The 25,295-nt window shown below is 54.1% G+C and overlaps 1 protein-coding gene and 1 long non-coding RNA gene across 4 annotated transcripts in view; one reads left to right on the top strand and one right to left on the bottom strand.

Annotated features, from left to right (window-relative positions):
* Window positions 1–24,563, bottom strand: part of CCND2 (cyclin D2) — a 30,036-nt gene extending 5,473 nt beyond the window's left edge. Inside the window, exons 1-4 of the mRNA XM_004459016.4 lie at window positions 23,978–24,563; window positions 21,961–22,176; window positions 19,423–19,582; window positions 10,162–10,310 (exon numbers count right to left, since the gene is read on the bottom strand). Of these exons, the coding sequence (XP_004459073.2) occupies window positions 10,162–10,310; window positions 19,423–19,582; window positions 21,961–22,176; window positions 23,978–24,172 (720 nt within the window). The 5' untranslated portion in view covers window positions 24,173–24,563. The remainder of the gene's footprint in view (window positions 1–10,161; window positions 10,311–19,422; window positions 19,583–21,960; window positions 22,177–23,977) is intronic.
* The window catches only part of LOC131274780 (uncharacterized), a 46,367-nt gene continuing 43,757 nt past the window's right edge, over window positions 22,686–25,295 (top strand). Inside the window, exon 1 of one of the 3 annotated variants that reach the window (XR_011646647.1) lies at window positions 22,686–22,882. This is a non-coding gene — a long non-coding RNA (uncharacterized lncRNA). Of the gene's footprint in view, window positions 23,163–25,295 lie in introns of all 3 variants that reach the window. The other 2 variants (XR_011646648.1, XR_011646649.1) reach the window with 2 other exon arrangements.

The raw sequence follows: 25,295 nt of genomic DNA, 5'->3' as shown, positions 1-25,295 counted from the left end.
CGCATACCTAATTCAAACTGCCCATAATTCCGCACTCGTCTTCCAGGAGGCATACACATGGAGTAAATGAGCTGCGTCCTGCGAGTATTGTGGTGCCTCACTACTCAAAGTGGGGTCCGTGGATCTGCAACATCAGCCTCAACTGGGTGGGAGCTTGCTAGAAGCGAGACCCTCAGCCCACCCCAGACCAATCTAATCTGAATCTGCATTTCCACAGGAGCCAGGTGGTCTGTATGCCCACCAGAGTCTGAGAAGCACTGGCCTAGATGACGGCCCATTTATGGAGGAGTTTAAGTGTTGCCTGGTAACCAAGAAGTCAACCAGATACTTTCCACTTGGGGAAGTGGGAGTTGATAGGGGAAAGGGGAAGGCCCCCAGGCTACAGTAGTAGACAAGTTCAGTACTTGAGGAAGAAATAAGAGGGAGGCAATGGCTGAAATGTACTGACCCCCAAATAAACTGTGTAAATGCTTTTTTTAAAAATTGCAAATTGACAGCCTATTTACCACTCTCTTATCTCGTCGAAGTACAATACAGAATGTTTACAAAATTCTGGACATTTGAGCTGTCCAATTTGAGAGTCAGCAAGAATTTGCAGCGTGGCTTTGATATTAGTCTATATTTGGTGGGGAAGATTTAGAGCGTGTTTGTTCCAGGCAGAAGCTTCTGTTAGCTGGGTGATGTGGAATGCAAGAGCAAGACATGGGTATCACTGGGAAGACTAAGTGGGCCTCGTGCTGAAGGAACTGCTCTTCTTTGTAGGTATTTTCCAGCCTCTCCCATCGGTCAGGCTGCTCTCCTGCCCTCTCTTCAACAGCGTCCACATGTGGAAAATACATTCAACTGGATCTCCCTGGCTCTCACCAGGTTAATATACAGTTCCCTTCTGTTTGCCTCGCTGTGCAATTTTCCTTCATTGCCCAGAGATTGCTATTTGCCAAGCACAAAAGCATTATCTTTATTTTCCAGAGATCTAAAATACAGTTGGCATTAACTACTCAGGAACAAAATTTCCATATCCCTAAATTTTCCTTTTCTCTCTCTGGCCTGCTCCGTATTTCAAACCACAGGCTTTTATGGAAATGAAGAGCAACAGGAGACCAAGGGCAAAAGACAGCGAAGAAATGTCACCTGGAGTTGAAAAAGAATGAAAAGAGGGAGGTGCCATTTGCCACCCTCCCATCTTACTTGGGGACAGAGTAAAGTTATTTAACTTCTCTCATCTCCCTTTCCAAGTCAGTAAAATCAAGATAACAAAATGGCTCAGAGCAAAGATCAACTGAGATAATATACCTGAAGAGTTAAGGTGGCAACTCAATAAATGACCATTAGTTTTTAAGAATAACAACCAGTCAGTTTCTGTAGCATCTCCTGCTCAAGACTGCAATCCTGGCGGATGCCCTTAGGTACGGATTAGAACTCTGACAGCCTCGCTGCCCACCCCGCCCCGTCCCACCCCTGCCCCCGTCCCACCCCCGCCCCCACTCCTCTTCCTCCAAAGGCCTGTGCAGCAGCATCCTGTGCTCAGAGGCCACGATGTCGAAGGTGCTTGATGGATGGGTGAAGCCTTAAGCATCACCTCCCAGAGGGCACCTGCCTTGCAGCAGAGGACGTCTCAAAACCTTAAAGCCCGGCAATCTGTTTCCCCCGCTGTACACAGCTGCTATTTCTGGCTATTCTTGCACATTTATTTATTTAGCAGTTTTATTGAGATGTAGTCACATACCCTATAAGCTATCCAAAGTGGCTTTTAATACCATCACGATGTTGTGCATTCATCATCACAAAAAATTTTAAGGGTGAAGAATTTTCTTGTTCATTATTATTATTAAAATAATGAAACATTTCTCATAATAATTGAAGTGATGAATGCACAACCATCATTGATTCTACACTTTGGATTAATTGTATGCTTTATTAATATGTATCACTAAAATGGATATGTTAAAAAAAAACAAACAAAACCTTAAAGCCCCTGGATCTAAAGAAAGTAATTCATCTCTGCAACTGGAAAAGGACCTTATATGGAAGATTCAATGCGGATCAGCAGAATATCCATGTCTACATAAAATAACATGTCTTTAAAATGCTGTTTGACCTAAAGTAAGGGGGAAATGGAAAGGAGAAATGAGTTTATATGGCTACGAGTTTCTAAAAAAGAGTCTGGAGGCTGGCAGAAGGATTGCCCTCATGCACAACTGAGCAGAGTCAGAGAGACAGATAAAGCAGATACAACCCCCAGATATTGGCTCCTATGAAGGCTAAAGAGACCCATGAGAGTTATGGTCATGGCCGATGGGGTTGACTAACAGGGCAGATGGCCCCTCTTTGGAAACGGTGTTTATGTGTGATGAATCTGGACTCAGATGGGATCTCCCTTCATAAGGCTTTCATGCTAATGTGATAGAGGTGCAGTTAACGTTGGGGTTTAAGATAGATTTAGGGGATTTGAATCTCTGGACCGACAATGTGATAACCAGGTCCTGAGCCTCAACAGACTCCAGCACCTACAATCTGATTTATTGGACTTATCACACTCAGCTAAGATGGAGTTGAAGAAGGACAATCACCACACCATGGAGCCTAGAGTGATTACAACCGAAAATGGGAGGATTGCATCCAGCATCCATGTGGAATCTGAGCCTCCTCTTGACATAGAGGTGCAATGGACACTACCAATCCAATGTCCACAAAGAAGAGGTGGCATTGGATTGGGAAAAGTGGACATGGTGGAAGATGGGTGTGGGGAAAGGCAGGAAGAGATGAGAGGTGGAGGCGTCTTTGGGTCATGGAGCTGCCCTGGATGGTGCCTCAGAGGTAATCACCGGACATTGTAAATCCTCACAGGGTCCACTGGATGGAATGGAGGCGAGTATGGACCATGATGTGGACCATTGTCTATGAGGTGCAGAGGTGCCCAAAGATGTACTTACCAAATCCGATGGATATGTCATGATGATGGGAACGAGTGTTGTTGGGGGGGGAGAGGGAGGGGGGGTGGGGATGAATGGGACCTCACATATATATTTTTAATGTAATATTATTACAAAGTCAATAATAAAATTAAAAAAAAAAAAAAAAAAGAAAGTAATTCATCTCAAACACTGAGCCAGAGCTCCTGGGGGGGGGAGTAACGCAAAGAAGAACTGCGGTCAAGGTCGGCCTTGACTACCCCGTGGGAAGGCCCTACACCGCTGAGATGGACAGGGCGGTGGCAGCAGCAGCCCTCCTCCCAGAGCCGCACCAGGCAGCTCTTTCTCCGCGTGAGCAGCACTCCAAGAAAGGGGTTTGTTTTTAGGGGCCATGTGATGGGACTGGCACGTATACTTTAAATGCCAGGCCCGCCACGGGCGGGGAGGCGCTCATGCCGAGAGGTGAGCAGGAGCTGAGGCTCAGGGACAGCAGGAGCCCGTGTCCCAGCTCACACTCACACCCCTGCACAATCACAGTGACCTGCTGGGCCACAGGAGTTCAATGGGTGTTATTTTCTTCTTCCTGTTTCTTTCTTTTTTTTCCCTTTTTTTGGCAAAGAACCATCAGTTGAAGTCAGGAAGTTAACAGGTAGTGTTTCTCCACTGTTGGGGTCCTTCAGGAGCTGTGTAAGGCTCATTTTTAATTTTTTTTTTGCCTAAGGGGTGGGTAACACACCAGAACCCCCTCCATACTACAGAGGTACTAACCTCCCTGCCTCCGTGGAAGACAAAGCCCACCCAAAGCACAAGGCTCAAAGAGCCTTTTTTATTTAAAGAAGATGGCAGGACTCTCGGCTGATTGAGGGACCTGGTGTATATAAAAGGGAGTGGGAAGTATGGAGAGAAGATAGCTCTGGACCATTACATTAAAAAAGAAATGCCTATTAGGTGTCAGCGAGGAGGTGTACTTCAAGAGGCCCCACGTGGCACTGCCACTTGGTGATGACGTTCTGAAGTGAAGTCGTTCCCCAAGAAGAACCTACACAAAGGTCTCCCGTCCACTCCTGCCTGGTCAGGGCTCCAGAAGGCAACATGTTTCTTTTTTGGTCACCAGTGTTCCTAATTTCCCCAGCATGCCGCCTTCTCTTCCAGCAGCCTGAGACCTTAAAGGATCAGTTCTGAGAAACTCCTACAGGGAGGGCTGGGACACTTGGCAGTCACTTCTCCTGGACTTGCAGGGCCAAGGGATTTCAAGGTAACACGTGCATCAAAGGTCGTATTTACTAAGTTCCAGCCAAGGACACATGCACAGCATTTTCTGATCAAAATGAAGGAGGATGTCATAGATTTCGTACAAAACAAACTCTCCTTCCTTCAGCCCCATTTTAATTTCCATTTAAGTCATCACTGATTATGGCTAACTCTTGATCTTTGACTCCTCTTACTTGAAAGAAGAGAAAAATGGTGAGTCAAGCAGCTCTCCCCGGAATGAGGGTCTCTAAAGCCTCTCCCCCATCTCCTCTAGGCTCACCTGACAGAGCCCGAAGCTTAGCCCCACGGGGTCTCAACCGTGCTCCCCATTCCTGGTAAGCCATCTGGGCTCTGGGGTCTCTGCCCACCCTCCTTCAGTTTCCAGCTCTTTCTTAGAGACTCTCCTCTGCATCCGCCCAGCTTCACCACACCTGGCTCTTATCAGCCCTAGCTGCAATGGTGCAAACCTCTCGTTCTCGCCTAGACAGAAAATGTCCAAAGTGATAAACTGGGTGGAACGTTCTATCTGACGGCAACCAGGAAAAAAAAACCCTGCATCCCCCTTCTTTGAGACAGAATTCTCTCCCTGCACATAAAACCTTCCTTTCTCACATCGCAGGGACCCTCTGAAGATGCCTGAAGGACGGGTGAATTTACTATGAGCTGGTGGGAAGTGAAGGCAGAGCAGCGTGACCCAATCCCACGCAGCCCCTTCCTTGCCCAGCAGCCAGGCAGGAGGGTGACCACCTGGAAGGAAGGACGGCCATGCCTCAAATCCAGCCTGGCCGCTTCTGCTAGGTCAAGCTGGGAGACAGAACTTGGAGGGGAGGGGAGGTAAAGAGCAAATGAAGTAAAGCGGGAGGATAGAGGAGTTATGGTATTTCATGGGGCAGAATTACTGGAGGGCATAAAGAATCGGAGACGGTGGGGTCAGCAGGGCCTTTGGGGGTCAAATAGCAAATGCCCCCGTCTTACAGGCCAGGAGCGGAAGCCCGAGGGTGACGCCCCAGGCACATCTGGGGACAAGCCCAGCCAGACAGTGGGCCTCCAGGTTTGGATCTCCGCTCCTCATACAGCTCTGCCTCTTCCAGGCTCTCAGGGGAGACACACAGGGCAGAGCAGCTCCAAGGCAGGGAGTCAGAGCCCCCACGGGCCGGAACCCGACAGCGCCTCCGAGGACGCCACCCTCTGCGCACGTCGCGTGCGGCCGCGCTGGGACCTCTGCTTTCCGGCAGCCTCCAAAAGCGCCAGCCACTGTGTTCAGATGCCCCAAATTAAGCTGATTAAAAGGAAGGCCATAATGCTCGTCTGTCAGCCGGGACAGGTGGCACTCCACTGCGCTGGAGGTCGGGCAGGCCTCCAACTCCTAAGATGATACCCCTCCCTGGCGCAGCCTCGGGGCGCTGCCAGCCGCCGTCTGTGGTCTCCAGCTCCTCACACGGGCCCCCGACTTCCTCTGCGTGCTGGCTCGAGCGCCAAGCCCTGCACCCTCCGCTGCCTCCATGAATGGGCTGACGGAACTCCTACCATCAGCCCCCAGTGTCGCTGCATCACTCCATTGTCACCACACACGCACTGCACTCAACGGGGGGACAAAGGGCTGAATGAGGCCCGGACTCGCCGCCAACTCAGGCAGAGACAACTGAGGAAACTATCTCATTCTTCCTTTCTTCACAGGCTGTTTGGCTTATTTCCTTGCATGCAAAATGAGGCCCACAGAAAAAAAAAAATTAGGCAGGAGAGGGAGGCCGGGGGGGGGGGGCCCCGGTTCCATTCCGCCCACCTCCCCACCCCCGGCTTCCCTTGCAGCGGCCCTGCACAAGCTCCTGGACCGCAGGAAACGCTGCCGGGGGCGGCCAAGGTGCTTTTAGAACAGGGTGTGAGCGCGTGCATCGGGCTTCTGCCGGGAGGACCGAGCGGCGTGCGGGACCCTGCGAGTGGGAGGTCAGCCCCGAGCCTTCTCCCCTTCCACTGCTAATTTTTCATCGCTCATGGACAAACAGAACCCCGAAATGCCAGGAAGGACTCAGGAACGGAGACCACGGAATCTTCTCTGGGGGATGTTTACGAGTGAGACAGAGTTTTGATGTCACCCAGATATGGAAGGATAAATACAATGCCCAGGGGACTGGAGGGGACATCTGTTCTATGAAATAGGTTCAGTAAGTTCACAACATAGTCTGGCCTGAGAGCCTCACTCCCACCCCCTGCTCGTTCATTAGTGACTTAGAGGAACGGTGTTATGTGAAAAGGAACTGACTTGCTCTAAGATAAAGTCAGGGTAAATGCAGAGGACTGGAATCTGACATCTAACTGATGTAAAGGAATATATTTGCCTCCTGAAAGACAATGGGAGCCCAAAGAAAGAGAAACCCATCTGCCTTCTTTTTGCCCTTCCTTCCTTCCCTCCTCGGTCCTTCCTTCCTCCTTCCCTCCCTCTTTTCAGCTTCCTTCCCAACGACTCTGCCAGGGGCTCTGGATAAAGAGCTGAGTAAAAGTTGGGTCTTGTTCAAGAGGTTCTATAGACAAGAACACAGTGAGATAAACGCTGGCACGGAGGGATGGGTGCAGTGCCGAGTGGCAGGAGGGGTGCCCCGGCTCTGCCTGGGGGAGCAGGGGCCAGGACAGCCAAGCTCTCCTCTCAAACTCACCCTCGGCCACGGAAGTCCTAGTGTAAGTTCCACCAAAAATGCCAGAACTGCCACTTCGGCTGGTGTCTGTTTTTAGCAACGCTCAGGATTGTAAGGAAAAAGTACGTAAAATATACTACCCTCTGAGACTTTTATTCCCTGTAAGACTGTCAGGCTTCTCAATCAGCCTTCTCTTTAGAAAAATGAAGCGTTCTGGTTTATATCGGCAACCGAGTGGCAAAGACCAGTTTTCTCGGAGCTGCACAGCTATCTCCCACTGGCCAATGAGCCAGGGAAACGTCCCTGGCAGTCCCACGCCGATCAAGGACACCCTCTTTCAACACTGTGCTCCCTGACAACCCACCATCTACCTCTAGGGGCTGGAACTTGAGGGTGTCAGGGTAAACTTTCGAGCCCTCCCTGCTCTCTCAGTGGGGAGCTCCACGCAAACCTAGATTCCCAGCACTGCCCAATCACAGTTTCTATCAGAGTTGGAAGACCTGCCTTTTCCATTAGGCCTCAGGAGCAACTTCCTGATTTGATTTCCTGCAATATTTCTAATTTATAACCCACGATTTAGCACTCATTCATTTATGATCTTAAGCAATTTGCTGTGGCTTTGTGTGCTTGGCTGTCCATTCCCCATACAATCACTAAATTCCCTGAAGGCAGGAACCTCATCTTCTATTTTCCGGGAGCCTGTGCCCCCACCCCCATCTGCCCCTAATTTCTAGCCATAGTGCCCTGGGGCCAGACCTTGCTCATCTCTGTGCCTTGTAACACAGTAATCTGCCACTATAGGCGACCTTCAATAAATACTTGCAGAAATGAATGGAAAGGAAGTACTTGAAATGCATCATATCCTGACTCATGAACTGGTAAACAGAGCCCAGGAAGCAAACCATACTTCCCTCTGAATGTCAATGCATCCAAATTCTAGTTCTTTTCTTGCCCTTCACTCAGAGCTTCAGCTCCTCCCAAGCTGACGGAGGGGAGCTGTAGCACTTAGGAAGCTGTGTCCACACACAGTGCAGCCCAGAGCTTTTCAAAGCTTCCTGCTAAAAAAACTCCTAGGGAGAGAGTCAACGAGTATTTTGGGGAGACCTGAGGGCACCAGAGTTAGACCTGGAACTTACGGAGGTCTCAAATTTTTATCTGAAGGAGTGGTATGAATTTTTGCCATCTGTAAATTAAGCTCCTGCTTTGTTTTTAATGTTTAAGTGCTTAAATTATTGAACACGAGTGGTTTTGCACAGCCTGGACCCACGGATGAGAATGTGGTAGGGCAATCCCAGACCCATTCTAGAAAGAAGGTACCAACTGGCAGCTGGGATTTCCAGGTGCAGACTGCCCAGCTGGCTGTGTATCCAGGAGAAGGCTAACTCAGTAGGCTAGCTACATAGTATCTGAAAGGGGCAAGAGCTTCTGCCCTAAGAGTTTAGAGAGAGGTTTGCAGATTTCAAAGGCAAGGCACACACAGCCGCAGGGGAACCCCCCAGGAGGGCCCCCTGTGCATTTGGAACCAGGAAGGGGTGCCAAAGCAGGAGAAGAGTGGAGCCGGGTGGAGAGATCAGCCAACCAGAGCAGGTCTATAAATATCCCAAAGGTTACAGAGTCTGGGGGTCAAACTCCTGTCACTGACGTTTTTGTCTCTGTGGGGTGGAAGAAGGGCTGGTCTTATGCTGGCTGGGAGTCACATTTATCAGGCAGCCTTAATAGGAGATAGTCAGAAAAAGAAGGAAGTGCCCCATTTCTATAAATGTAAAGTTCTGACCACGGTTTTTCTCTGGAGGATTCTAAAAGCTTTCTTCCTGCTGCACTGGAGGGGTCGTGTTCATCTGCCTTCTGGAGCCCGTGTTTACAAAGCCTGTATTAAAAGCCTGTCGAAGACATCGCTGTCTTCCCTGCAGGAACAATCCCGTGACAAAAATACCGGTCGTGGTGAGAAAGCCAGCGAGTGGCTGTCTTAGCTCTCTGAGGTTGAACTTTCCTGTTCGGCATCCGGTGTGGAGGCACCCGCCACGAGCCTGTAAACCACATTATCCCTCAACTCGGCCTGGTCCCACATTAGGGCGTTCCAAATCCCCTTGGAATGTCCGGAGGGTGTCATCGTGAAGTTCCCCTGCATTCTTGAGCCTCGCCACGGTGACTCACGAGGGCCGCCCGGCCACCACCCCTCTCTCTAACTGCCTTTAAACCAAAGATTTTTACTCAAACCAAAAAAAAAACACAAAACCCATCCCAGGAGCTGCACCGGAGTGGGGTGCAGAGTTCACGGCCTGGGAGCCAGGCGAGGAGGCTCCAGGCTCAGCCGCGCTACAGCCCCCCTCCCCCAGGCTGGTGACTGCGGCCCCTGCCCCCCTCCTTCCCCCCACCCGGGCGTGAACAAGAAGGAAGAGCCAACCTGCCCCTCTGACCTCCCAAAGCCATCCTGGCACTGACCTCCTAGGGCTGTAATTCCCTCCTAGCTGGACTGAGGGCCCAACTGGACCCTGGTCCGTCTCAAAACCTTTCTTCTAATGAACTTGAAAATTCTGGCAACCAGGAGGTAACCAAACCGCCTCCGGGCCGTCCACAGGGCATGCAGGATGGAAAAATCTACAGCTAATAATAGTTCCTTGAATTTGCGCAGCACTCTATTCTTTCTGAAGTGCTTTTTAATCCATTACTACGTTGAGCAAAAGGGACAGGGGGGCTGAGAGGTCCGCCCAAGACCCTACGTCCTGCAAAAGGGGGCAGCGCTGGGGCCCGTGCACCGCGCCCGGGAGCCCGATTCGAGGTCCCTTCTCCTCCCCGTGCCTTGCCACCGCAGCCTGTGTGAGCAGCCGCGAGGGCTCTACAGTGTGCAGAGGCAGCCTGACAACGTGGACATAAATGGAAGCAAAGCGACAACCCAGACAACGGGGAAGCCCAGGTCGCAAAGGAAACTTAAGTCAACCAACTGCCCTCCCTCCTCGTATCTGCTTGGTGGAGCTCTTTTCTGTGTTTTGTGGCACATGGGCTCCTAAAACTTAAAGAAGCCCCACCTGCCACATTCAGTACTACTTTGGAGGTGGGTCTTGGAAAAAAGAAACAAAAAACACCTCTAACGCAGGAGGGTCTTAAGCAGGCGTTAAGCTTGAATTGAAATTCAGAAGACCACGATTCTTGTGGGGGCATGTTGGTGCAGGTGTGACCTATTAAATAAGACACAGTAAGCTGGGGACTTCGGAAGGGGTCTGTGGCGTTCACCGGACTGGCAAGGGGGCCCGTGGAACAGAAGAGGTTAAGAACTCCTGCGCTAACACACCATAATCAAATCAACCGCCTCCTTCCCTGAGCTGAGAAAAGCAAAGGCAGGTCTGGAGGGCACGGCGGGCGCCACCTACCACATCCGTGTTGGTGATCTTGGCCAGAAGGTCGGTGAGCGCGTCGCAGGTAAGCGAGCACACGTCCTCGTCAGTCTGCAGCCCACACACAGCCGCGCCCACGCTGCCAGTTGCGATCATCGATGGCGGGTACATGGCGAACTTAAAGTCTGCAAGGAATGAGATGCAGAGGGGACAGTCAGCACGGGAAGAGTCCAGGAGGCCCCCGGCCAGCAGGTACGTGGAAAAGGGGGAGGGCGGCGGCTTGACCCTTTCCCTCTGGGCACATCCTCCTTTACAAGAAGCCCTCTATCTGCCATTGCGGCAGTGGTCCAGATTGAATACAGGGAAACCGAGGCGCAGTCGCTGGGCTCGGCGGGGAAGGGCACCCCCCGACTCGAGAGCCCCCCAGCTCCATGCTCGGGTGCACGCCACTATTCCCGTGGTGGGGGTGAGAAGGGAAAGGAAGACAGGGTCTCCTCTGGGGTGAGGGTGACCAGCCCCAGTGCAACAGCCTTTGCACAGCCCAAGAGGGGTACACTGAGGCTCCAGATGGGAAGGAGGAACCATCACAAGCAGGAAACAAAGCGAGAGAAGCAGCGGTACCAGCGAGCCCGGCAAGGTTCGCACAATTCCCAGCTTCCCGCCCGAGGCCAACGACCCTAAGAACACCAGGAGAGGACTTTGACCAAGCCCAGATGCTAAACATCACATCCTCATCGGATGTACAACTTGGCTTAGACTAATGGCTCGCGAGCCTGCAGGCCCCTTTTTTTTTCCGGTAGGAAGAAGACTGGCGGGCTACAGGGCAGTGCAAACCGAATGAATCCAAGGAGCTCAAAACCCCATCCGCTTCCACTTCTCCAAGAGCAAATCGGAGGAAGCCCCGTGTTGGGTGCGAGGACCCAATGCTGGGGCTCCAATAAGGAGCCCAAATACCTCAGCTTCCCCTGGGCTCACCCCCAAAGAGCCTGACCAGGCTATTTTTCCATCTATCAAATGCCTATAAAGACATGCACAGCCTGCTCCTGTGACCGCTGCTAACAGCTACCAATGACCCACATGTAGGGCACCTTACACACACATGCTGTTTAATTCATGCATCGACCATAGAAAGTGCACACAGTTATATACACGTGTGCACGATGCATGAGAAACCTGAGAGTGCTCTGACCCCTGCCTTGCTTGATGTAGTAAAGAGGTTAGTTCCATCGCTCAAGCTAAGAACAGTCCTGGCTGGGCAGGCCCCCCAGAGGGTGCGATCTGTCACTTCAGTATTACTTTGTGGAGTTACCCAGTGTAGAGGTAGAAGGTGTATGTGTGGGCAGGGGGGAGGCAGAGGGTCACGATTCAAATGACAGCAAAAATAGTACGCTGAACCTGCAAAAACAGTTCAGGCTGTTTGTGCTATACCCTGCTCTGTTGCAAAAGCCCACTCCACAGAAACACCGTGAAGAGTGACCCCGCTCTCTCACCGCTGAGCTGCCATGTTCTAAGAACCACGGCTGGGTCACTGAAGCATCCAGGGACCCCCCTGCCCACCCCCCATGCCTGGCCGTCTGTCTCTCTCCTTGGCTCTCTTTCCTTAGCCCACTCATCTTGTCTTTCTCTTGGGGGACGCGGGTGACGGCGTTCGCCCAAAGCCTGCTGTCCGCTAGCCCCTCCTGGGCCTGCTCCCTGCCAGTGGGCAACAAAGCTGGCCTCCCTGCATCCTGCTCCGCTGTAGGTCTGCTTCCACATGGGGTCACATGAGAGGGTTTCTCTGCCCAATAACCTCGTTAGCTCCCCCCTGTGACATTCATAATGCAAATGAGGCAGCCAGCCCGTGGCCCTGGGCCCTCGGAGGCCCTGGGTGGAAGCATCTGGCAGGGAAGGGGCACGAGAGCCTCCCTGGCCTGCCCTCCCTCTGCCACAGGCCTCGGAAGCAGGGAGCAAACCTCCCAGTGCCCAACTCTGCTGTCCCACCGCACACACTGCCACCTCCTGTTTTTAGCATATTAATTTATTTCTGGGAGCCAGAGAGAACACATGGGTTGTCCTGGGTGGGGCAGGCCCAGGATTTGCACGAGGGACACTACCCCTCCTAGGAAAATACCAGGGGGCTTCCTTCTCCTGGGGACACTGTCCCCTGCCCCAAAAATTGGGAGGCACCGTGTGCATGAAGCTGGCTGCTTCCCAGCGCTTCACGGAGAGGTGTGGACTGGACAGAGTCCTCCCACTGCAAAATAAGAAGGGCTGCTGGGAGACAGGCCACTGCTGCCCACCCCAGCAGAACACCAGTGTCCTCCTATGGGTTCCTGAGCACGTGCCCAGCTTTCTTCTGGATTAAATACTGAGGCTCTGGGACCTCGGGCAAGTCACTTTCTCCCGCTGAGTCTCCGGGTTCTCACTCATCTAAGGGCTTTCTTTCCAACTTCTAGTTGCAACTCGTTAACAGGTCACAGAATTCATTTGTGGGTCCTGACCGATTTTTCTTTAATGGTTTAAAATAGAATAGAAAATATCAAAGTATTGCACGTAGTAAGAGTTAAGTGTTTTTTGAGAAATCTTTGTATCAGTTTTACGGATGTGTGTGTATACCTTGAGTTATGATATAAAATATATTTCTTCCTTAGGGTCAGAAAGTTTGAAAACAGTAGGCTGGGTAATCTCCAGGTGGCTTCCAGCTCTAATTAGCTCTTACTTGAGGATCTGGAATGAGACCCAAGAAGAGCAAGAAGGCGACGACAGGTGTCGCGCACCTTCTGCCAGCCAGCTAGGTCACAACAAGTATCCCTGTCTGCCTGAGGTCCAGGAGGACCTGGACACCTGCCTGAGGTCCAGCAGGGGCTGCTTGGGCTTCTCTCAATCCACTGACCCTCTCATCCCACCCCCAAACCCTCACTGCCAGGCCTGTGGTTACCATTAGGGGTAAGGAAAAGAACAAAGACAGACACAGAAATGAAACGTCTGAAGGGTCATGTCCTACCAGCTCCAGCAAGCCAACTCCCACTCCCACCCCTGGAAAATTCCACCCGATCCATTCAGCCATCACTGCTAAACTTTGGCTAAGCAACAGCATAGAGAAGTATCCATGATATCAACTTGGGTGAGGGGAGCAGAAAGTCAAATGGCTCGCATGGATGCTACGACAAAGATTACCCTCCTCCAAAACCATACATATATGTGCATAAAGGTAGATGTCTACCTATACACAGTCATATTATATAACCTGCATGTGAGTGAATATATACATGTATATGGCTGAATGGAGAAGGACACACACAAAACAAAAATTCTCTCCTGTTAAGTAGGGAAAACATGGTTAATTTGTAAAGTTTTCTTACAATATTAGTTTAATAAATGAAGACCATGCCCAAATCCCTCAGAAACCTACATCTCTTGGTCACAGGTACCAAGGAGCAGTATCTCAGTGCAGGAGGCACACTCTCGGGGGAGGTCTCTTCTCCAGAACCCCATTCACCCACCTGGAAAGGGGAGTTGCTCGGCACCCTGAGCACCTCCTTCTCCCGTTGCGGAGAGAGGCAATAACTGATCAGTGAACAGCACATTGCTCCCTGTTCCAGGCACCATGGGTGACACCCCAATAAGAGCAAATATTGTCCCCAATCCCAGGCAGCTTGGAGCTTCTTTGGGGGTGGGACACCAATACGACAGAGCAGGGTGTGTGATAAAGGGCCCCGGGCTTGCTACATGGGTAACTTCTACAGACAATTCTCAAGGCAAGGAGGGCCCTCGAGTGGGTAGGAGCAGCTGCAGATACTTCTTAGGTGGCCTCTCCAAGGCAAGAGGAGGATTTGAAAAGTCAGTCAAGCACCTCCAAGAGCCGGACACTGGGGTGCCTAGAGGCTGGTCCCCTTGTGTCCTCAATTCCCACCAGACACGGGAGTGTTCCTGTCGCAGATTGCTGCATCTGGGGACCTGAACAACGCAGCAGTAGCCGTTCACCTTGCCACTGGGAGAGACGCTGCCCCACTGCCTAAGGGCTCCAGCTCGTCCCCAACCGAAGCAGAGGGGCCCTCTGGAGCAACGCCACCTGCTGGTCAGAGGGCAAGCTCTGCAGCCACAGCGAGTCTCTTCCGCCCCCACCTACCAGCCGTGGGAAGTTGGACACATTACCTCACCTCTCCAAGCCTCCGTTTTTTTCATGTGCAAATAAAGATAATTATTATTCTCACCTCATAGAGGTGTTCTGAGAATTAACTCTAGTAATCCATGAGCACAGTGCCTGGCTCATGGTAAACAATAAACGTCAGCTACCACCACCACCATTACAACTGAGCATTCCCATGGGATTGTGATGGGCTAGGATGACTGCGGGAAATTCCCATCCGCATCTGGAGAGCGAGGAAAGGTGCCCAGCACCCCCAGACTGCAGGCAGATGCCGAGGCAGGCCAAGCATCCTGGGGCGGGAGTCAAGAGGGTTCTGTGCTTCCCCAAGAGCCTTCCACTGCGCAGTTGTGGGTCTGTCCCAGAAATGACCTCACGCATCCCCAGACCTCCTGCTGCTTTGTCAGGAGTGGGAGAAACTGAGGCCCACTGGGGCATAGGAAGAGCCCACGAGCACACAGGGCTGGAATGATGGAAGCTGGCAGCCACAGCCCCAGCGCATCCTACCTTCATTCAGATGTGGTTCACCCAGAGCCAAGACACAACACCTAGCACGGGGAACCCCCGTATGCCCTCCTCCCTCCTGGGAAGCTGCAGGAGGTGCGGGGCCCGCCTCAGGGGAATGCTCGTTCTGCAGCCCTGGTGTTATTTGCTTGCTCGCTCATTTGACGGGGGTGATGGGGAGGTGTTACTAAAATTATCTTAAAGATTCACCCGACTTTTACATGTGAGTTGATGAAGTCCTGAGAGGTTAAACAGCTTTGTTTTGTGCCACTTACTGTAGAGTTGAGCCTGAGATTAAACTAGAGACTTTTGGGCTCCTGATCTAGTGCTCTCTAAAACTTCCCAGGAGTCCAACGGCACCACGAGGTCCTGGATCACACAACCACTCAAGAATGAGGGCTGTCTTTTCATTTCAGTAGTGAAAAGCAAGCCCAGAAGAAAGAGCTTAGGAGTCAGAAGACATGGGTCCTGCCTAGTCCCAGCCACGGCACCCACAAGCTGTTGTGACTTTGCATAAACTGCTTAAGGCCCTGGGGATGCCACGGGAACCCCTTGGGGCCCGGGTGGGCTCCTGAGTCTGGGCGGGGGCAAGGAGAAGCGCTCCATACCCATGGACCTGGTTCTCTGCACCTGTTAAGATCCCCTGGAGGAAGGGTCCCAAGCTAACAGGTTCAAAAGCCCAGAGCACGGGGCCCTACCTGGCAAGCTTACCGCTGATTCTTGGGGCTCTGGCCTGCAGGCGCCTTGAGGTCTAGCCGGGCGGCCCTGCTTTAGTTCACCGCTAGGGGGAGAGCGATCCTAGTTCTAAGGCTGAAGGGAGAGAGGGACGCCCGTCCAGCGTTCCCCCAGCGCTCCCCTCCTCCACCTGCACTCAGGTGGAACCCGGAGCTCTCATTGGCCGACGAATGACGCCAGCGACGTCGGCAGCGCGCATTCACCTGCCACCCCCAGCGCAGGTTCGGCACACCCTGTCCTTGTCAGGCAGGACTGCCGTGACGAGCTGATGCCCATTTAGTTCCAAAGGCAGAGGAAGGGAGGGGGATGGCTGCAGAAAGGCCAGCAGCTTGCTGCTCATTCATGCTAAGGCCAGATGGGAAGTGAGAGCGCGGCGTCACACAGCCTGATCCCGTGGGGCACTGACAGGAGAACTGAGACTCCCGGCTCAACGTGCCACTTCCCCCCAGCCCCGTGACCTCTCAGCTGGGGAGGCGGCTCAGGGGCTCAGATGGAAAGGTGAGTTTCAATTCTTCCTTCCTATCCTGGCTCGAGGGCCCAGGCGTCTGACCCCTCTGTGCGGCCCCCGGCCTCGCTCTGCCTTGGGGATGGAAGCCAATGAGGTGCTTTCAGGTAAAGCTCCAGGAAAGGCTCGTGATTCTCCTTGGCGCTCGGTCCCTGGTTTCGGGAGGCCTGGTAGGGGGCCGGCCTGTGTACGGCCCCGAGAACCAAGTGCGGCATCTTAAGGTGGGGTTCCTGGTGCAAAAGCGGGGTGGTATGGGTAGCGAGGCCCAGGACGCCGCCCCCCACCCCAAAGTTCAAACTCAATGCTATTGGCTCTTCTAGGCTAACTGGAATCATCTGTTGAGCATGATATCATGCATCAAGAATCTCCCAACACTGGAGCGCGCCCGACGGCTCTCCTCTGCAGACCCGAAGGCCTCTACCACCAGGACTGAGACCCGGGGCGGGGGGCTGGGAAGGGAGGGCCAGCAGGTGGCTCAGGAGGTCCAGTGCCAAACGCCTGCACTGATCCGGGCCAGCCCGGGAGGACACTGGGCAGCCCGGGGCAGCCTCTCCACCAGGAGCCAGTGCAGGCCGGGCAGGGAGGGGAGTGAGAGCACCTCCCTGCCTTGTTGCCATCTACCCCCCACTGGGCCCGGGGAAGGGCGACCCACCCCCCCGCCCATCCTGCTGCCCCTTCCGCTGTGCTCTCTCTCTTCCCCTTTTGCACACACACGCTCTCCACCCAGACTCTGCACTAACCCTGCCAGCTCTTTCACAACCAGCTCTTCCCATAAACTGGCCGCATCGTCAGGGAGTTGCCCACCATCTCCCCCAGACCCTGTGCGCCTCCAGGGCCGGTGGCTGCAAGTACTTCCTCAGCTGCAGGGCAGAACATCCAGGGCAGGGCGGTGAGGGGGGTGCTGAGGTGTCGGGGACCCTAGTCAGGCTGCGAGGTCTCCCGGTCTCCCATCGGACACCCTGCGCCTGCTATCAGCCAGATGCTCAGCCCTTCTTGGCACCCTGGTACCCAGAATGTGGAATCTCATCTACCTGGCAGGGGCTTCCTCTGAGAAGAGCAGCCCTTGGCTCTCCGACTGTCAGGGAGCCTGCTTTTCCAGGCAGGAGGTTCCACGGGGCCCAAATGCCTGGTGACATCAGCCCCTCCTTTCTAGGCCCAGGAAACTTCTCCGAGTGACCCCTCTGTCCAGGTGGGTGCAGACCAAGTACCTGCTTTCCGTTTGGCTGGAGGTGTCCTTTCGCCTATCCTCCCCAACGCCCAAAGCAAGCGCAAGGCCCCCAGAAAGTAAGGTCTCTTCACAGCTTCCCTGGGCTCCCCTCAAACCTCTGTCCTCAGTCCCTGAATCCCAAGCTCCCTACTCTGGCCCCAAAGTTGGCAGCCACCCCAAGGATCTGGGCAAGAAGGCCGGGGGTGGGGGATGGGATCCCCAGCTTGAGAGAATGGGCCTTCACAGAATCTGGGGATGTGCCCACGCTGGGGCAATGCCACCCACCCCTCCCACCCCAATCAGTGATCAGGAGGAGGGCGGACAGGCCCTGAAAAGCCTGTCAGTCAAGAGACGAGGTCAGAGCAGAACGGTGGCTATCAACAGCTGGGCGACGGGGAGCCGAGGGGCGGGGTCGGCCGTCCCAGGGCCAGAGAAAAAGGACTGGCTGACCCCTCCCCCACAGCGAATCACAGCGACTGGGAGGAAAGGGGCAGGCCCGGGAGACAAAACGCCGAGTCGGTGAGGGACTGACCTCCAGGGCCCGGGCCAGACAGCAGGGAAGGGAAGGACGCAAAAGAGCGGCGACCGACGAGGCAGCGGCGGGGGACCCCCCCCGGGGCTCGTGTGCACAGCCCCCGGCTGCAGGAAGGGCAGCTAACTCTCCTACAGAGGGGCACAGGGCACATCCGTACCCCATGAGGCCCAGGCTGTGTCCAGAAGGAGAAGGAATAAGGAAAACCAGGGCGGAAACCTGTCGCTGGAACCAAACCCAGGAGAAGGAATAAGGAAAACCAGGGCGGAAACCTGTCGCTGGAACCAAACCCAGGAGGCGTGCAGTCCTACACCGGAGCTAGTGAATGCAGAGCGCGGGGACCCTGCTGCCAGCAGAGGAGAGCAGACTGGCCAGTGCTGCCGTGAGAGCCGCCGTGCTGGGAACAGATAAAATCAGAACTGGGGGAGGGCGGCCATTTCACAGCAAGTACCACAGAAAGTCTGCCCTTCACATCTCTTGGTTTTCAAAGCACTTCCACGCACATTCTTTCTTTCTGATTTTCTTTTTCCCCCGACCACCTTGCAAAGACTGTAGGAGCGCATGTCCGTAAGCTTTTTTTTTTTTCCCAGTTGAAGAACCTGAGGTTCAGAAAGGTTAAGCAGCCTGCCCAAGGTCACCCAGTGATAAGCAGCAAAGTCTGACCTCTTGACGGTGAATGTAGAGCCCGACCCTACTGCATATCACATAATCGTCTGTACAAACGGGCAAACCACGTGTAGCGAGATATCGATTAACGGTAACCCGAGTCCCAGCTATACACTTCAATTACTCGTGACAAATCTGAGCCTGAACCACCCTCAAGATTTGTCCTCCCGATCAGTTCTTCACCTGGTTGTGAGTACATGAATGCCTGACATCTTCTCTTCCCTGGACAATTAAGGCTCCAGGGTCTCTACCATGGCCACTACCAAGAAAAAAAGCGTCAACCTGGGCCAGGGTTCAGTTTAATGAGACATTAAGCCATATTAGGAAGATATGAAACAGACTGGCCAATTAGAACTATGTGTCAATTGTGGGGTCCATCTCATGGGTGAGGAAGTCTTCAACATGAGAAAGACGGTGGCTATTGTGCCCCAAATGGAAAAACTGCCATTTATGAAGTGAGAGCATCAGACCCGGAGCTCAGAAAGCAAATCCTTGCTTAGAGCCAGCCAGGTTCCCTCTCCCAGCCCGTAGAGGGAACGGCCAGAAGGTAATAAATGCCCTACAGTAACAAGAATTCCTTTGGTCTCTCTCACCACTTATCAGGGCGGGCAGCGCTTTATCTCGACATTGTTCCTTTAACCTGTATTTGCCCAGCTCCCCCAAATTTCCTCTTGGGCTTATCTGCAAGCCATCCTTTTCCTCAAAAGATTAAAAATTTAAACACAACCAGTGAGCAGTATATATAACCTTCTGAGCACTTTAGACATCATAAAGAATATTTGAACAGGCACTAATTTTTTTTTTTTTTCCCTAACCACACCTGTCCTTATAAACCATTTATAGGTTTAGCAGGGAAAGAGAATCCGCCAGCTCAGATAAAGTTAGAGAGAACACAAAGAGGTAGAAATGAAACCTCGGACCCCAGGCTGCCTGTGCCGCCCCCTCGTCAACGCCCAAGCTGTGCCCCTCCCCTGAAGAGCCCGCAGCTGCCCCACCCCGCCCCCACTCGAGCCTGCCCCTACCGGTGGCACACAGAGCAATGAAGGTCTGCGCATGCTTGCGGATCAGCGGCAGCTTCTCCCGGGGCTGGGGCAGTTTACGCAGGATGTGCTCGAGGAAGTCGTGAGGGGTGACGGCTGCCAGGTTCCACTTCAACTTGCCCAGCACCACCAGCTCCCACTCCTGGTGAGGAAAGTAGGAAAAAGAGGAGTATAAAAAAAAAAAAAAAAAAAAAATGCAAGGCTGACCTGGGGGCGGGGGCTGGCGATTGGGATCGAGACCTGGTTTTAGGCGCTCAGGAGGACGCTGCTTAGGATTCTAAGAGGCCCCGTTTGTCAGTGCGCCCCGAAAGCTTTGAAGTTGCTGATGGCTCTTCTTTGTGCTTCAAATGTCAGGCTCCGCGGAAAATAATGAGATCCCAGGTAGCTGTTGCCAAGAGTCTACTTTCTTTTATTTCTTTGCCGCTCCACCTCTCCCCCACCCCAGCCCTGACTTCCCTGCAGTGCTGCAGCCGCTGGGCCCACCCAGAAAGTTTAACCTACAGTAAGATACTGCCAAGGTCACAGTGGCCCTTAGGTAGTAAATTACTGCCTATGCCTCTATCGCTGGATTAATAGTTTTTTTTTTAATCATGGAAAAATGATGCGCACAGATAAAGCTCAAAATAAGTTTCCTTGGCCCCAGCTTCTTGGCAGCAGATTAGCTTGCTTGTGTTTGGTGCCAAAAAGTGTCATTTTCCTCTTTGCTGTTAAAACTTTCCCCTTGACACATCATGCAGCAATCTTGGGGAAACGACACTTGGCCGCAGAACACCTTTGCAGTCGTGGCCGTAGGCCTGGGTTGTCATTAGCAACCCCATTTTGCAGATTCAGGGCAAGGTGAAGGGAGGACCCAAGATCAGAGAATTCCTCCATCCAAGGTGGCCTCTTTGGGGCCCCTCACCAGCAGCTCACAGAGTCTGCAGGTAAATTTATGGGGAACTGTGCTTAAAGGGAAACAATTAGAAAGAAAACCTTAAATCTACGTGCGGTCGGAGGGGAAATCTGCCTATCAATCATTCGACTTCAGAAGAAGGGGAGGTGGAGACCTGCTCACCAGCGCCACCCTGCTCTCCTACTCACCGGAAGGACCCTGAATTCCACTCCTTTGCTAAAGCCAGGGCAGCCTCAGAACTTCAGTTCTCATTCGCTGCCCTAACTGGCCAAGTAGCCTGGGGCAATTCCTTTTCCTTCCTTTCCCAGGCCTTGGCTTTCTCCTTTGTGAAACAGGAGGACTCCTCCACCTTCTGGGATAAAAAGATAGGGGATGGACTAAAGGCAGGTGGGCGGGAGCAGTATCGATTGGCCTGGCTGGTTCTGGAAAGATGGGCTAATCTCGAAGAACACCTCAATCCCCCATTGTGGTGGTAAAAAAAAAAAAAATGCAAGCAATTGAGAGAGCAAATAAAACTGGATCCCCGTCCTAACGATTTATTCTTTGCAAGCTCTAAAGTCTGCCTCGGCTTCTTGCAGGGGGCTGGGGTGGAACCCCGGATAGATGAAACAATTAGCGCCTTCAAAGATGGTTTGAAATCCCAGACCTTTCTTCTCACAGTGGAATGTGAGTACAAGCCACTCGTCTTGCACCATCATTAAAGGAAGCAGATCTCCCAGAAGAAAGCACCTTTCTGGGCCTCTCGGACCAAACCAGAAGCAGCTGAAATCTGGCAGTGGTTCAAAGGTGAAGTCATTCATGCCCCTCTGCATTCTCGGCAATTCCTCCCCCAACCTTGCGCGTGTCTGCCACTAGATGGCAGCACAGCCCCAGAAAGGAAGGCCCTTCACAAAGAGCTCAGTTCAAGAAACTTGGTCCTGTGGACTTTGTGCAGGCCATGCCAGAAGGGAGGGGGAAGGGACGGGAAGAGGGGCCCCTTTTCTAAACAGTACAGAGAAAGGTGGGCAGACTGCTGAAGGTGGGCCTCAGAGCTGCTCTGCCATTCCAGGGCTGCCGGAATATGTACGGCTTATGTGTGAAGCGGGAGGGGAAAAGGGACTGGGTGGGGGAAAGATTCTTGGGCAGAGAAGGACCCCACAGGTTTCTACTGAGGTTACAACCCCCCTGGAGTTAGGGGGTGCTGGCCTCAGACTCTTCCAAGAAAAGGGCAAATTTTGCTCAAAAAATGAGCTGCTATTTAGTGATCAGCTACTATGTGCAGGCACCTGGACACTGTATGGGGGTACTCAAGCAACTCCCTGTGAACCCCAGGTTCTTAGGGGACAAAACACCAGCACATTCCCATCATGTGAACCCACTCCCATCATGTGAGAAGTCAGAGTATTTTCTCAGAATTTGGTGAGTGAACATTTGGAACTGAATGGCATCTCCAGGGAGGATTTACCGGTCCCGGGCAGCCTTGGGGACTCAGCACAGTGGCCACCACTTGGACGGTCTCACCTTAAGAGGGAGAACTCCCTTAAGTGTGAGAAGTCTCGTGGTGGAGGGATTGCGGACCCTAAGAAGATTTTGGGGAAGCGGTAGGGGTCGGTGCTTTGGGCCAGTGGGGAGAAAGGGCACATCATTACCAGCAGCTCCTGGGGCCGGATGGAGTTGTCGGTGTAAATGCACAGCTTCTCCGCGGTCAGCGGGATGGTCTCCTTGAGCTTGGAGGCCAGGAACATGCAGACAGCACCCAGGAGCTGCAGATGGGTCTTAGGGGTGGGAACCCCAGCCAAGAAGCGGTCCAGGTAATTCATGGCCAAAGGGAAAACCTCTTCTTCACACTTCTGTTCCTCGCAGACCTGCAAAGGGAGTGGGAAAGGGTTGGGAGGACAGCGAAAATAATATCAGTAAAAGAGAAAAAGAATGGGGGGAAAAAAATCTATGCAGTCAAGAAAAAAGATCTCATTTTTGTGGGGGGGGAGGGGGAGGGGAGAAGAATGTGTGATGAGAATAAAGATGAGGAAACTGGGGTAAATCGAAAGAGCCCCTGAGCGCTCGGGTGTTCTCCTGAAACTTAAAAAAAGGGGTGAATTTAAAGATCCGATACCGGGAGTCAAAGAAATGCGCAGTAGCGGCCGCGACTCCGCGCCGCTCCCTCACGCTACTCGCTTCTTTGCTCACTCTAACTCACTCACTCTCTTTTTTGGATTTCGTCATCTTTTCAAAAAATCAATAAAAATATTCTGGAAGCTCCGGGGGTCTCTTGCTTGGTCTCAATCGAACGCCCAGACCCTGCTCTATCATTCCCGACAATTGAAAAAAATGCTCGGGGGGGTCCCTGCGGCCCAGGCGCCGCTATTGGGGGGGTGGGTGGGGAGAGGTGGGGAAGAGGGGGAGGGAGGAGGAGGAAGAGCGCCGCAGCCTCGGCAGCTGGAGTCGGAGCAGGGGGGGACGGTTTCAAAAAATAATTAAAAATCGAGGAAATAGCCTAGCAAAGCCCTTTGGCCGTGAAAACCCCGAGGAGGAGCCAACCTTCCCGAAACGGAGGTTTCGGGGGCCGCCAAGGTCTGTATCTCGCCCCCTGGGGCTCCGGATCCCGGGGGAAACTTGAAGGGGCGAGAGCCGCCGCGGGAGTGTCCGGCTGCGGCCCGCAAGGGCAGGGACTAGGAAGGTGGTGACCAGCCGGGGAAGAAACGGGGGCCGGGGAGGCGCCCGAGGGAGCCGCGGGGGGCTCTGACCGCTCCTTTCGGGGTGCTCCGATACCCCCCCCACCACCACGCACACCTCCTCCCCTCCTTCCTACCCCACCCAAATCTCCGCACCGAGGAAGCTGGAACACCAAACTGTAAGTAACTTTGGGAGGTGGGGGTTGGGGAGAGGGCACGATTGGAAGTGGGGTGGCCGGGATAATGGGGTGCGAGGGGGGCGGCGGGCGACGTTTCCAGCCTTTCCAACCCGAGTTTACAAAGCAACATGGCGAAACCCCGGCAGGTCCAGAGCTGTGCATACGTGGGCACACAGCTTGCTCGGCAAAGATCTGGAGCACGGGTAAAGAAGTGGTTCTTTTGGATTCCCCCAAAACACGTTTCTTCAATGTGACTTCCGGGGCTCCAGAATTCCCCGTCTCTCTCCTCCCCCCCACCTCCCTCCCCTCCCCCCCCCTTAAGTGCCAACGCGGAGTCGCGACCACATGCGGGGACCTGAGGCTGGGACGAATTTGCTTTGGCATTTGGGGGGGGGGGGGAGCTGCGTGTTACTGTGGGTCCCGATCTCGCGCTCCTGCTCCCATCTTCACCGCAAGGAGAGCAGCGGCGGCTTCGCAAAAGGCAGGTCGGGGATGGGGGTGGGAAGAGAAGCCACATACAGGCAACACGCGCGCGGGATGGTCCCCCACCCCCGCCCAGAACAGCCTCCTCTCTCCCAGATTGCCCTCATCCCTCCTCTCCCCCTCCCCCCCAGTTCAGCCTGCATCCAGCCGGGCACCGAAACGAAGCCACGCGTCCCGCCAAGGGCGCGGGGGAACCTCGCGCACGGGAGCGGGCAGGCCTGGGGCAGAGAGGCAGTCCCGTCCCCATTTTGTGGTGTCCGCGCGGGGGGTGGGGGGGGGCCGAGAATCGGGGTCGGGGCCCGGGTCCCCGCGCGCGTGGCCCGCACGCCTACCTCCAGCATCCAGGTGGCCACCATCCTGCGCATGAAGGGCTGGATCTCCTTCTGCACGCATTTGAAGTAGGAGCACTGCGGGAGGTAGCGCTCCTCGATGGTGAGCAAGTTCTGCAGGACGCGGTCGTCGTGGAGCAGGTTGCGGTCGCGCACAGCCCTGCGGACCGGGTCGACCTCGCAGCACAGCAGCTCCATGGCCAGCCGGGCGCCCACTCGTTCCCCTGCTTTCTCCGGACTGAAAAAGTTTTTTTTTTGGGGGGGGGCAAGGGGTTTCCCTTACCTCCTTCCTTTGGCTAAATCGGGGGTTTGCGGGAGAGAGTTAGGGACAGAGAGAGGAGCTGGGGAGAAGAGAGGAGCGAGTTGGGCAGTGGGAGAGGAGACCCTCCAGGGCTGCCTGGCTCGCGCCTGCCCTCCCCTTCCAACTGCGCTCGCTCTCCGCTGCGCGCTCTTCTCTGCTCTCGGAGGCAGTGACGCAAGCTGGCCGGGCAGTTAGCTCTCCTCCCTCTCGCCGCGCTCCCCCCGCGAGTTCCTCCTCCCCTTCCCTCCCCTCCCGGCCCTCCCCTCCTCCTTTCAATCGCTCCCTCCCTCCCTCTCTTCCCCTCTCGTTATTAAGGAGAACAGCAGCTGGCCCGACCCAACTTCAAACGCGGCCCCCCGCCCCCCCACCCCTCTCCCTCTTTCCAGCCCCGCATGCCAGGGGCCCCGGCTAGGGGAACCCTGCAAAAAAGGACCGATTCCTATTTAGTCCCTCGAATCTCGCACCTTCTGTAAGGGGCATCCTACCCCAATACGGACCTTTCAACTTTGGCTTCTTCTAAACTGATCCCACTCCTCTGGCATCAGGGAATGGCGGGGGAGGTCACTTCACGAGGGGGTGGGCTCAGGCAATTCACACCTTGAACTCCTAAGTGACAAGCAAGGGGGGGTGAGCTTTTAGAGAATAGCCACGCCGCCTCCTCAGACGTTAAGGTGATGGCGTGGACCAGGTCCCCGAAGTTCCCGATCGGGTCGGAGCGGTTTGGAAAGCCTGCTTAAAGGGACCCCACGACGACGCCCCCGCCCCCCTCGCAGATGTGTACAAAGAGGAAGAGGAGGAAGGCGTGCGTGTCAGGAAGGACGGGGTCTGCGGGGGGGGGGGGTGCTTTCTCCGATGTGATAGAATAGGCGCCTCGAGCAGCGCTCCCCCTGTTCTTGGGGGCACTGCGGCGCCACTGGAGGACACGGCGAAGGGCCCTGGGCCGCTGCAGGCCGGGGGCCGGGCTACCAGCGGTTCCTCCGCGGCTGGCGGCCACGCAGGAAAAACCCGCTTCCTCGCCCC

This window comes from Dasypus novemcinctus, chromosome 20 (genome assembly GCF_030445035.2).
Source record: "Dasypus novemcinctus isolate mDasNov1 chromosome 20, mDasNov1.1.hap2, whole genome shotgun sequence".
Lineage (NCBI taxonomy): Eukaryota > Metazoa > Chordata > Mammalia > Cingulata > Dasypodidae > Dasypus > Dasypus novemcinctus.
This window is presented reverse-complemented; position numbering and strand designations above follow the sequence as displayed.